This window comes from Phoxinus phoxinus (genome assembly GCF_949152265.1).
Source record: "Phoxinus phoxinus genome assembly, chromosome: 20".
NCBI lineage: Eukaryota > Metazoa > Chordata > Actinopteri > Cypriniformes > Leuciscidae > Phoxinus > Phoxinus phoxinus.
This window is the reverse complement of record NC_136895.1, coordinates 7,807,802-7,821,470: the sequence shown is the minus strand read 5'-3', so window position 1 is coordinate 7,821,470 and position 13,669 is coordinate 7,807,802. Positions and strand designations below refer to the sequence as shown.

Here is a 13,669-nt window from a genome sequence, read left to right as displayed (position 1 = left end):
ACAGGTGTGTGTTTGTGTAACACTAATGTAATGTGGTCACAGGTGTGTGTTTGTGTAACACTATTGTAATGCGGTCACAGGTGTGTGTTTGTGTAACACTAATGTAATGCGGTCACAGGTGTGTGTTTGTGTAACACTAATCTAATGCGGTCACAGGTGTGTGTTTGTGTAACACTAATCTAATGCAGTCACAGGTGTGTGTTTGTGTAACACTAATGTAATGCGGTCACAGGTGTGTGTTTGTGTAACACTAATGTAATCGGGCCACAGGTGTGTGTTTGTGTAACACTAATGTAATGCGGTCACAGGTGTGTGTTTGTGTAACACTAATGTAATGCGGTCACAGGTGTGTGTTTGTGTAACACTAATCTAATGCAGTCACAGGTGTGTGTTTGTGTAACACTAATGTAATGCGGTCACAGGTGTGTGTTTGTGTAACACTAATGTAATCGGGCCACAGGTGTGTGTTTGTGTAACACTAATGTAATGCGGTCACAGGTGTGTGTTTGTGTAACACTAATGTAATGCGGTCACAGGTGTGTGTTTGTGTAACACTAATCTAATGCAGTCACAGGTGTGTGTTTGTGTAACACTAATGTAATGCGGTCACAGGTGTGTGTTTGTGTAACACTAATGTAATCGGGCCACAGGTGTGTGTTTGTGTAACACTAATGTAATGCGGTCACAGGTGTGTGTTTGTGTAACACTAATGTAATGCGGTCACAGGTGTGTGTTTGTGTAACACTAATGTAATGCGGTCACAGGTGTGTGTTTGTGTAACACTAATCTAATGCAGTCACAGGTGTGTGTGTAACACTAATGTAATGCGGTCACAGGTGTGTGTTTGTGTAACACTAATGTAATGCGGTCACAGGTGTGTGTTTGTGTAACACTAATGTAATGCGGTCACAGGTGTGTGTTTGTGTAACACTAATGTAATGCGGTCACAGGTGTGTGTTTGTGTAACACTAATGTAATGTGGTCACAGGTGTGTGTTTGTGTAACACTAATGTAATGCGGTCACAGGTGTGTGTTTGTGTAACACTAATGTAATGCGGTCACAGGTGTGTGTTTGTGTAACACTAATGTAATGCGGTCACAGGTGTGTGTTTGTGTAACACTAATGTAATGCGGTCACAGGTGTGTGTTTGTGTAACACTAATGTAATGCGGTCACAGGTGTGTGTTTGTGTAACACTAATGTAATGCGGTCACAGGTGTGTGTTTGTGTAACACTAATGTAATGCGGTCACAGGTGTGTGTTTGTGTAACACTAATGTAATGCGGTCACAGGTGTGTGTTTGTGTAACACTAATGTAATGCGGTCACAGGTGTGTGTTTGTCTAACACTAATGTAATGCGCTCACAGGTGTGTGTTTGTGTAACACTAATGTAATGCGCTCACAGGTGTGTGTTTGTGTAACACTAATGTAATGCGGTCACTGGTGTGTGTTTGTGTAACACTGATGTAATGCGGTCACAGGTGTGTGTTTGTGTAACACTGATGTAATGCGGTCACAGGTGTGTGTTTGTGTAACACTAATGTAATGCGGTCACAGGTGTGTGTTTGTGTAACACTAATCTAATGCAGTCACAGGTGTGTGTTTGTGTAACACTAATCTAATGCAGTCACAGGTGTGTGTTTGTGTAACACTAATGTAATGCGGTCACAGGTGTGTGTTTGTGTAACACTAATGTAATCGGGCCACAGGTGTGTGTTTGTGTAACACTAATGTAATGCGGTCACAGGTGTGTGTTTGTGTAACACTAATGTAATGCGGTCACAGGTGTGTGTTTGTGTAACACTAATGTAATGCGGTCACAGGTGTGTGTTTGTGTAACACTAATCTAATGCAGTCACAGGTGTGTGTGTAACACTAATGTAATGCGGTCACAGGTGTGTGTTTGTGTAACACTAATGTAATGCGGTCACAGGTGTGTGTTTGTGTAACACTAATGTAATGCGGTCACAGGTGTGTGTTTGTGTAACACTAATGTAATGCGGTCACAGGTGTGTGTTTGTGTAACACTAATGTAATGCGGTCACAGGTGTGTGTTTGTGTAACACTAATGTAATGCGGTCACAGGTGTGTGTTTGTGTAACACTAATGTAATGCGGTCACAGGTGTGTGTTTGTGTAACACTAATGTAATGCGGTCACAGGTGTGTGTTTGTGTAACACTAATGTAATGCGGTCACAGGTTTGTGTTTGTGTAACACTAATGTAATGCGGTCACAGGTGTGTGTTTGTGTAACACTAATGTAATGCGGTCACAGGTGTGTGTTTGTTGAGTAATTTACAACGGCTTCGAACGCGGCTCAACCAATCAGAATCAAGGACCGAACTATCCGTTACATAAAAACAAATAAGCAATAGGATAAAAACGACAAATTATTTCCATGTTTTTTGCCACAAAATTACGTTTCATTATGTACGGAAAGCACATACTCTCTCGCACTCAAACGCACAGGGACACACACTCGCACATTAACGTGTTGTCATCGCTACTCTGACGATTTTACCAGTAAAACAGTTTAACAACTTAAAAGCTACATGAAGTTTCTCACTAGCGAGGTAAACGGCACTGTTCTTGAAGCAGATCAACTTACAGTTTCACTATTAGTAGAGACGCTGCTGCCGAACACTGTTTAGAGACGCGTCAGACTCGGGTAATTCACACACCCTTGATAACTCTATCTCTCTCTTTAATAACTGCATTATCAGTGGCTTAATCCTCCGTTACTAGCTCTACAATGACGTTTTGGAATTAGCTAAGAAGGCTCGGGATGAGATGAGTGAGAAATTAGTAAATTTTAAGGACAAAAACTTGACAAATGTCTTGAAATACATCATCTGAACAATGCTTTGTAATGTAACCGTAGTTTATTTGGAAATAAATTCAATGGCCGTCGTCATATTCCTTACATAAAACATGCAAACCACCTATTTAAAAAAACATGTTACAATTCGAACATTTGTGGAAATTTGGTATAAGTTTACCTTTGATGTCTAACTCCATATAGATATAATATTGCTTGGATTCAAAATAAATTGATTAGTTTTATGCTGTTTTGTCGGTTTTTTTATGTTTTATATGTTGTTTTGTTTTTCTTTTTATACAGTGTTCTGTTTTTATGCAATGTTGGTTTTTTATGTTTTAATGCAATGATCAGTTTCATCTCGTTTTACTTTTTATACATTGTTCTGTTTTATATGTTTTGTTTTGTTTTTCTTAATATAAAGAAATAAAAAGTATGGCTAGTAGGAAATATTTATGATTGATAAATTCACAGACCATCCCCAGGTATAAGACTGTTATATTGAGTGTAATCTGGAAATGCTATTGTCTGGCTTGTTCAATGACACGGTTATGCTTTTCTCTTTATTTTCATAATGCTGGATGTTGTAACACTGTTATTGGGGCCAAGATGATGCCCCGTTTCCATAGTTACGCAACACATTATTTTGATGAATGACAGCTTGTTTGATAAATTACTCACAGCTCACAATCTGACAGTCAGTTCTCAGCCATTTCAATAATGCATTTGATTGGCTCTTTACAATCATATTCTGAAACACAATTGCCTGTAAAATTAATTTAAAAAAATATATAAAAGAAAGGGCTCCAGAGGATGATTTTTTTTCAAGGATAAGTTCACCCAAAAATGAAAAATTGTGCTATCATTTACTGTCCTCTCAAGAGAGAAATGGCCCATACATTAAAAAGAGCTGTCAAGCTCCACAAGGATTTAAAAAGCACCATAAAAGCAGCCTATATGAATCATACTCCAAGTCTTCTGAAGCTATACAATCAGATTTTGTGGAAAAACTGATCAAAATGTCATTACTCATTCTGCCATAACACTCAAATCCCATCGTGTATTAATGGCTACTTTTGAATGGCCTTCAGTGGAGAAAGATATTCTACTGGATCAGACAAAATATGTTCAGAATAAAATGATGACAGAACTTCTTTTTGGGCGAACTGCAAAAGAAAGCCAAAAAAAAGGACAAGATATGTATAGAAACTCAGCAGAGAGAGGCAGAAAAATAGAGAGAATCTCTTGACTATAGGGACCAATAACTCTCAGTGATTGAAATCCCTTTTCTTCAAGCGTAAGGACACACGCAGGAAGACAAAGGTGGAAGTCGTACAGAACTCTGTCGAGCGAAGCACTTTACCGAGAGCATGAATTATATATACACTTCACGACCATTGAGCGCTGCACAGTTTTTATGTTCAACTCTTTTCTCCTCACCGTTGGAAGAGTGAAACATTAAAACAGCTGCTGGCACGACAGAGTCCACGTATTACCCAGCAGTGACCCGCGACACGTCGACAAAAAGCGTTTATCACATTGTTCGGGGACGTGGAGTGGGTCAAGGTGAGCTGGCACAGCAGAGCCCCTTAAATCAAAGGATTTATTCAGATAAAAAAAAAAAACATATTTGAAGGAACTTAAAAGCAATAATTTGAATACTTTTTTATTTAACTTCCAAATCAAAATTGTACTTTGCACAAAGATAATTAAAGTTATTTATATAATTTATATTAGAGATACATATAAATATAATGATTATATATATATATATATATATATATATATATATATATATATATATATATATAGCCTATATATAAAATAATTTATTTCAAAAAAATTAAAAATCTCTGTTTTGTTTAATTGTTTTGATTCATTACGTTTCATTGTTTTGTTTTGTTTTGTTGATTCATTTTATTTCGTTGTAATGTTTCATTGTGTTTTATTTTGTTTTGTTGATTAATTTCTTTGTTTTAATTTGTTGTGTTTTATTGATCGTTTCATTTCGTTTTGATGTTGTGTTTCATTGCTTTGATTTGTTCGTTTCATTGTTTTGTTTTGTATCATTCATTAATTTTCATTCCATTTGATTTCACTATTTTTATTTGTTTTGTTTTATTGTTTGTTTAGTTTCATTGTTGTTTTGTTTCATTGTTGTTTTGTTTCATTTAATTTTTTTGTTTGGTTTCATTGTTTTGCTTTGTTACGTTTTGATTTGTTGTTTTATTGTTTTGCTTTGTTATGTTTTGATTTGTTGTTTTATTGTTTTGCTTTGTTACGTTTTGATTTGTTGTTTTATTGTTTTGCTTTGTTACGTTTTGATTTGTTGTTTTATTGTTTTGATTTGTTACGTTTTGATTTGTTGTTTTATTGTTTTGATTTGTTTCGTTGTTTCATTTAATTTAGTTGCCGTTTCATTTTGTTCCATTGTTTCATTTGTTTCATTTACTTTTGAACAAATTATTTTGAAATATTTAAGTGTCAGATAACTAATATACACAGATCAATTATGCTTTTATATCTGCTTTTTGACAATACTAATAAACTACAGAAAAAAAATGTAATACGCATTATAATAATTCATTTTCGATTGTGCGGTGACATATGACATGCACATTTTTCATGACATGCGCCCAATTAGGAGAGATGTGTACTGTTTTATAAAATAATTTCTCCTAAACTTCATATACACACTTTTAAATTCAGATGCAAATGATGTGTGACGGCTCACAAACCCATCAGAATGACACAAAGACAAGCGTCATCAGATGTCAATCACACAACTTAGACCTTGGGGTCCCGTGTAACTTCCACTCACTCTCCACGCTTTGCTGTGACATACAGACACACGGACACATCCTAGGGGGCCGTACTGTGCTCCCTTGGGCCTGTACCTTGCCAAGCTGTTGATGAACGCTCAGATTGTACATCATCACAACCCCATCCAGAATCTCCAGCAGGGACTTCTCTGTGATTGGCTGATCAGGCTCTTCTAACGGTCGCCCCAGCAACAGCCCATCGTTACCATGGCTTCCCTCGACTGGAGATGGCAGAGGAGAGATGAGGGTGAGAGCGAATTGGAGGGGGGGGGAAGAAAAGAGAGAGAGGGTTAAAAAAAAAGTCATATTCCCCTTGAGGTAGGTGATTTTATTTTCCTTTTCCTTTTTGAGACACTCATTTCTAAGCTAATTGGTTTCCATCTGACTTCCTGTGAAGCTGTGGATTGCAATTTTCATGCACTGCAAAAAAGATATATATATTAAATCAGTATTTAAAGGGATACTTCACCTCTGGAAAGATGAATGTGTATTTAAAATGGGTCATTTATGTAGTAGAAATGTGAAATTATTTTTTTAATTTGGAGCCTTCTAGACTGAGAAAAGCCAGAAAATGTATTTGTGGCTCATGTGGATGAAAGACAACAACTCCCAGAATGCACTTGCTTCGCTGCCCTACAAGGCCACTCCCAAGCCACGCCTACCGGTAAGAGCGCAATAAAACAACTAGGCTAGGCTACTAGTGAGTCTCCATGACGAGTCTGCCCGGGATTTCGAGATCGGCAAAAATGTCTGGGATTCGGCTTTTGCGTTCTACAGACGCTATTCATCATGTTTACTGTGGCGAGCAGGACGAGACTGACGGCTGCGGGAGAACGACGCGAGGCCGGTGGCGTGATTACTGATGAGTGACACCTGTGAGACGCACCGGTCTCGGAGATCCCACCCTCTATGGGCGAGTTGAAAACATGCGGATCTAGCGCCTTCTACTGGCTAAAAACTGTAGTTTTTAGTCACTGGCCAAAAAATCCTCCGATGACGCTAAATGATGATTTTTGCGTCATCGGAGGATTTTTTACAGACAATAAATCTCTCGTCTCAGGGGGATATGAGGGAGGGAAGCACGGTAATTTGAAAATACTACAGGTTTTCTACTGATACAAAGCTCAATGCTAAATCCTGAAGTATCCCTTTAAGTCATGTTGTCCAGCAAAACATCATACAAACAACATATATTATATAAAGATGTATTATTTGAGATAAGAGTGAGATATAGTACAAATGAGTGTCTCATAAAAGAAAAAGAAAAAAACTACCTCGCATCAATATATATATATACAGTAGTCAACTTTTGACGTGGATCAATAAAGTTCATAAAAGTTCTCCAAGTCACACACAGTGTGTGTGTGTGTGTGTGTGTGTGTGTGTGTGTGTGTGTGTGTGTGTAATGTATAAAATATATATAATTTAGCTGTGCAACGATTAATTGCAATTAATCGCATCCAAAATAAAAGTTTGTGTTTATATAATATATGTGTGTGTACTGTGTATAATTATTTTGTATATGTAAATACACACACATGCATGTATATATTTAAGAAAAAATTGTGATTTATATATTAAAAAATTACATATAAACTATATACTGTATACACTATATACATGAAAATATTTCTTAAATATATACATGCTTGTGTGTGTATTTACATATACAAAATAATTATACACAGTACACACACAACGATTAATCGGTTCACAGCCTTAAAAAAAATTTTTATTATATATATATATATATATATATATATATATATATATATATATATATATAAAATAGTTTAAAAGTATAAAATGTATAATCATAATAACAGCAACATATTCTCCCTGATTTGAGATCTGACAGTACCATGTGATTCATGAGCTAGTCAACACCACAGACCAGTGTTAACACGCAGCATTAGTTTAGCTGTATTTCTGCTTTGACAGGTGAAATGAAGTCTGCTGATGGACTCACTGTCTTCTTCTGTCCTCTGCTCTACGGTGAGCGTGCGCACCTTGACCTTCTCGGGCGGGGCGAGAGGTCGTCGAGGGGTCATGAGGCTGACGGCCGCGGTGCTGAGGAAGCGGTTCGCTCTGCCCAGCGTCGGAGAACTCAACCAACTGGGCCGGGCCAAAGCGCCACCCATCGCAACAGCGCCAGATGGTCTCTGTAGTTCACACACACACACACACACACACAATATCATTCGTCTTCAGCATTCAGGGTAATGTCCTCGTCACGAAAAGTAGACCGACTCCACAAAACACCATGAATCAACGAAATGCCCTACACTAAATGACCTCAGTGGGATTCAGTTAAAGTAAAAGAAGTCAAGGTTACAGTGAGGGACTTACAATAGAAGCAAATGGGGCCAATTTTTTGGAGGAGAAATTTGAAGCTTCCAATTATATAATAGGACTTAATGTTAATTCTTCTGTTAAAAGTTTGAGCTGGAAAGTTGCTCTAGTCATTAGCCGTGTTTCCATTACCGTTTAAATAGTGCAAATTGAAATTGCGAATAAAAACTCCCATTTACCGCAAAAAAGTTTTTACGCTCGCAAAAGGTGGTAAATATTTTAGGCAAATCGAAAAAATACATATTTTGCAAAACTGCAATGGAAACAATGGAAAGTCACCTGACTTAGTGTGTTCGCATAGAATACGAGACAGAGTTGTTTATTAAATTCATAAAAGACAAAATGATTACAGGAATACTGCATTCTAAACCTCAAAGAAATGCCTACCAACCTGAAATAAACCTACCAACGTCCGTTGCCATGATTTTTTAAATGACGATGAAACGATGAAAAAAGTTTCAGTCGCATAACATCGGTTAATGGAGACGCCGGAAAAAAAATCGCTAAAGTTTTGCGCAAATCTGTAATGGAAACGTGGCTTTTGTTAAACTGTGTCCGATGTGATAAGATTCCAGCGACAAACTAGATTGTTTGCTCACATTAAATTGTCAAAGATTATGCCACAAATGCTTTGATTGAGCTCAAACCCAGAGTATTTCAAAATGCTTTTATAGTCGTCTTTCTCACAAATACATAACAAAATGACTTTACCTGTCAAAATATGTTCTTAAAGGGATAGTTCACCCAAAAATGACCTTTTCACCTTTTATCATGGATATATGCACTTTTATCATGGATAGATGCACTTTATCATGGATAGATGCACTTTTATCATGGATAGATGCACTTTTATCATGGATAGATGCACTTTTATCATGGATAGATGCACTTTATCATGGATAGATGCACTTTTATCATGGATAGATGCACTTTTATCATGGATAGATGCACTTTATCATGGATAGATGCACTTTATCCTGGATAGATGCACTTTTATCATGGATAGATGCACTTTTATCATGGATAGATGCACTTTTATCATGGATAGATGCACTTTATCATGGATAGATGCACTTTTATCATGGATAGATGCACTTTTATCATGGATAGATGCACTTTATCATGGATAGATGCACTTTATCATGGATAGATGCACTTTTATCATGGATAGATGCACTTTTATCATGGATAGATGCACTTTTATCATGGATAGATGCACTTTTATCATGGATAGATGCACTTTTATCATGGATAGATGCACTTTTATCATGGATAGATGCACATTTATGATGGAAAGATGCACTTTTATCATGGATAGATGCACTTTTATCCTGGATAGATGCACTTTGAGGGTAAATCATGGGCTAATTTTCATTTTTGGGTGAACAATCCCTTTAAGAAAACTTCTTGGTAGACATTTAGGCACCTGAGCAGCTCCGGTTTCCTCATCTTCATCCAAGTCGTCCATAGAGGTGGCCTGGATCTCCGCCGGGTCTATGATGATGTTGGCCTTTGCGGCAAGGTCATCTAAAATATAACAAAAACTGTTAAACAATCAAGTTTAATATACAGAAACAGCTTAGCAAGTCAGTAGAGTAGAAGTTGGATTTGTTTGTAAAATACACAGAAAAGAGGCTTTTGGGATTGAGTGTGACTCGGATTTCAACGCTCGATAACTCATCTCAGAGGACGACGAGCTCACAACTTTTTATGAACACTCCAGTCTATTATTTATTAACACACATTTGTCTTCTTCTGGACAGCTGAGTAATAAAAAATCTTCGCTTCAAGACGTCAGAGTGCTTATAAGAACTACTTTCGGAGAGATATGCGCTCCACTTCACTCCAAAGGTCTACATTTTCAAGGTTATTCAAGGCCGGCTGTCCAATAGAAGCGTAATTGTGAGAAAAATGGGGCGGTAAAAGCAGTTTGGGAGTAATTCACAAGAAAGGAAAAGGGAAGGATGAAGAGAAAGAGAGAGAGAAGAGTATATCTCAGCCTTGAGAGTTAAGTGAGAGAAGGAGTGAAATATATGGATATGAATGCATTATTTTTTTTAATCATGGTAAGGTACAAGTTTAGCACTGAATTGACCTTCTATGCCATCGTAAGTCTATGGAGGATCTGTGTTATTGGGTAGTTTTTTAAACCACAATTTTACAGAGGGGGGTAGAGAATGTAAAATACATTTATTAAAAAGATACAGGCAGGTTTTTTTCCCATTTCTTTTCCAAATGTTTTAATTAATTGAACAATAAAAACATTTTTCAAAAAAAATATTCATAGAATGTTCACCCCTTTGAGCACATTTTACAAAAAAAAAGAAAAAAGAAATAAATGTATTATTACAAATAATTTTTTTATATATTAAATATCTATAATAAATAAACCAATTATTGAATCATGTATTGCATAAATTAAATCTAATTTAAGTTTAATCAGGCTTTATGAATAATTACATTTAAAATAATTTATAATTTATTGAATGTTCATGAAATGTTGATAGAAAATTAAATAATAAACAAAATGATGTTTATTTTATATTATATAGAATTTAAAATATATATTTTAATATAAATAATTAGACTTAGAATTATTTATCATGTATTGAAATGTTCACCACTTTGAGCAAATTTTAATAGAAAATAAAATGAATACATAAAATGAAATTTATTTTATATTATATAAAATTAAATAAAATGTTATTATAATATAAAATTACATTTAAAATAATGTATAATTTATTGAATGTTTACCACTGAGTGAGCACAGAAAATAAAGTTTATAAAAAACAAAATGATATTTGTTTTATATTACACTAAATTAAATTGAAATATGAATAATTGATATTATATGTTTAATAATTTTATTATCTATTCAATGTGTGCCCCCTTTGAGCACATTTTACTAAATTAATTAAAAAAAAAAGTAATTTATTTTGTATTTATTTGGAATTATATATTAAAAATTTATGGAAAAAATATATAACTAAATGTTACTTTAATATAAATAATTTTTTTAATAATTTAAAGTATATTCATTCATTTTACATCTACACATATCAACTGAGCTACAGAAAATAAGGTGGACATGATGAGTTAATCGAGACCACTAAACGATCTGATAAGTAAATCTAATAATTTATTGTGCGACGTCTCGAACGGACTCATAAATGAACACCAAGTAGATGATGAATTCAGACAGGGTGGATGACCCGAGAGATGCGCTTTCATTAATTCGGTGTCAGGCTGATATAGCGGCTTCATTACACCTGTGGGAATGACCTCTGGCCGTCTGTCAATCGTCGTTGATAAATCTCAGACTCCATAAACATCGAAAGTGTCACGTCTATAAATTTGGCGGATATCGAACCCAAAAAACTGGGAACAGAAAGTACACTTGCCAGCCGCAGAAGACTAAATCTGAGTCACTGGAACAGTTAGTCACGATTCTCCGCAAGCAACCTGGCAAACACGGCAAAATCACCCCGTGAGGGAATGGCTCCGGTCGGAGTGCGGCTGCCACTTGCTTGCTATGGGTAAAAATATCGGGATTCGCCACGTGACGAGTGTGATGGAGCCGTTAGAAGAGAAAGAGCTCCTCGGTTTCACCTCAAATTGATGTTGGTTAGAGAAGGTTGGGGTTAAAAGTTGAAAGAGCTTTAGTGTAGTTCGATAAACATGTGCTGGGGAAATGTCAAATGGGCTAATGGGATTTGTTTTATTATTATGATCATCATTACTGGTGGAGATTACTTTTATACTTGACCTAAATCAATGCTATGCAATCAATAAGCACAATCATTATAAAGCTCAGTGATGATGATGATATATTGACGAAAATTATTTCGATTGTAAAGGTCATCCATGATGTTCATGTCTTTCTTTCTTCAGTCGAAAAGAAATTAAGGTTTTGGAAGAAAACATTCCAGGATTTTTCTCCATATAGTGACTTCAATGGGGTCCAACGGGTTAAAGGTCCAAATTGCAGCTTCAAAGTCTCGACGCGATCCCAGCCGAGGAATAAGGGTCTTATATAGACAAACCATCAGTCATTTTCTAAACTAAAATAAACATTTATATACTTTTTAACCACAAATGCTCGTCTTGAACCAGCTGTGCTGCGCCACACATTACAACATCACATTGAAAGGTCAAGCGTGACGTAGGCGGAAGCGCCAACCTAGTGTCTACAAAGCAAACGTGCAAAGACTAAGTCACAAAAGCTTTACAAAATAAATAGATTTAGGTAGAACAACGATGTTGGGCGATTTTAGGAGTTTTTCGCCCTTCTCTACATTTTCCTCCCACGCCAGGTTACCGCCTGAACTTTCCAACGTGATTACATAATGCGTGAAGTAGTGGACGTGCAAGACGAGCATTTGTGGTTAAAAGTATATAAATGTTATATATACACAACTTTTTTTTTAAGAAAATGGCCAATGGTTTGGCTAGATAAGACTCTTATTCCTCGGTTGGGATCGTGTCGAGACTTTGAAGCTGCACTGAAACTGCAATTGACCCTTCGCAGGGAGTTTGATTGACAGGTGATCTGACCAATCATACTTCGCCATCCGCCATTTTGTCCGACAAAGCAGTCAGGAGAGTTAGTAGATTAACATGGGAGGATTTGAGCTTGAGAAGCGGAGTGAACTGACACCTTTCCGCGGTTAAAACAACATTCCTTCTGATGTTCATTCATGTTTATTTGATGCTATAAATGAACTAGAAGGAAGAGGTGATCGGTTCACGAGCAGCTTTAACCGACACATTAAAGAGCCACAAAATGGCATTTATTGTTTACATTTCTTTAAAAAATTACCAAATTTGAAAGGTGAGACTTTGTTTAATATCAAAAGTAACCGAAAAGTAACCTGGTCTGTCCTGTCTGTCAGTGTGTTGTCAGTCTCCTCTCTGCTCCGCGATTTTTTCACTGTGTGAGAACATGGTGTGTGTGAGAGCGGCGTAGCTTGTCGGGCATAGCGACAGTAACTAAAGGGGGCGGGTCTTTGCGAACAGTCAATTTGGACCTTCAACAAGTTGGACCCCATTGAAGTCACTATATGGAGAAAAATCCTGGAATGTTTTCCTCAAAAACATGAATTTCTTTTCGACTGAAGAAAGAAAGACATGGACATCTTGGATGACGTGTGTGTGTGTGTGTGGGGGGGGGGGGGGGGGGGGGGGGGGTGAGTAAATTATCAGGACATTTTAATTCTGAAGTGAACTCCTCCTTTAACCAAAAAAGCCATTCAAACCCATTCAGCGACTTTGGAACAATGGAACAAGTTCTTCAAAATTCGTTTCTTGGTTTTAGGACTCCTGCAGCACTTTATGGTCAGGACAACTTAATAAGCCAAAAATAATGAAACATTACTGAATAATTGAACCATATTCTGTGCTGAAAAAGATGATGAGCAGATGGAGGATTTGGCTGCATAATATTGAGTGCAAACAAACACTGCAAGGTTTGATGGCCAAAATCAACAATTAAAAACGAATTATGTAATATAGTTCAAGAAAGAAAAGCCCTCAGCAGCTGCTAAACATAAACCAATATTGTCAAGATGCGGTGATGACAAGGTCCAAATATTGTGCGCAAAGTCTTCAGACAATCAAAACCGACAGCTGCTGATTCGAAACTGTCTCTGTAAAAAAAATACAGACACAATAAGT

General features: G+C 36.5%; 1 protein-coding gene across 1 annotated transcript in view; it reads right to left on the bottom strand.

Annotated features, from left to right (window-relative positions):
- Positions 1-13,669, bottom strand: part of rnf123 (ring finger protein 123) — a 153,002-nt gene that overhangs the window by 116,687 nt on the left and 22,646 nt on the right. Inside the window, exons 22-24 of the mRNA XM_079592775.1 lie at positions 9,420-9,520; positions 7,611-7,803; positions 5,717-5,862 (exon numbers count right to left, since the gene is read on the bottom strand). Of these exons, the coding sequence (XP_079448901.1) occupies positions 5,717-5,862; positions 7,611-7,803; positions 9,420-9,520 (440 nt within the window). The remainder of the gene's footprint in view (positions 1-5,716; positions 5,863-7,610; positions 7,804-9,419; positions 9,521-13,669) is intronic.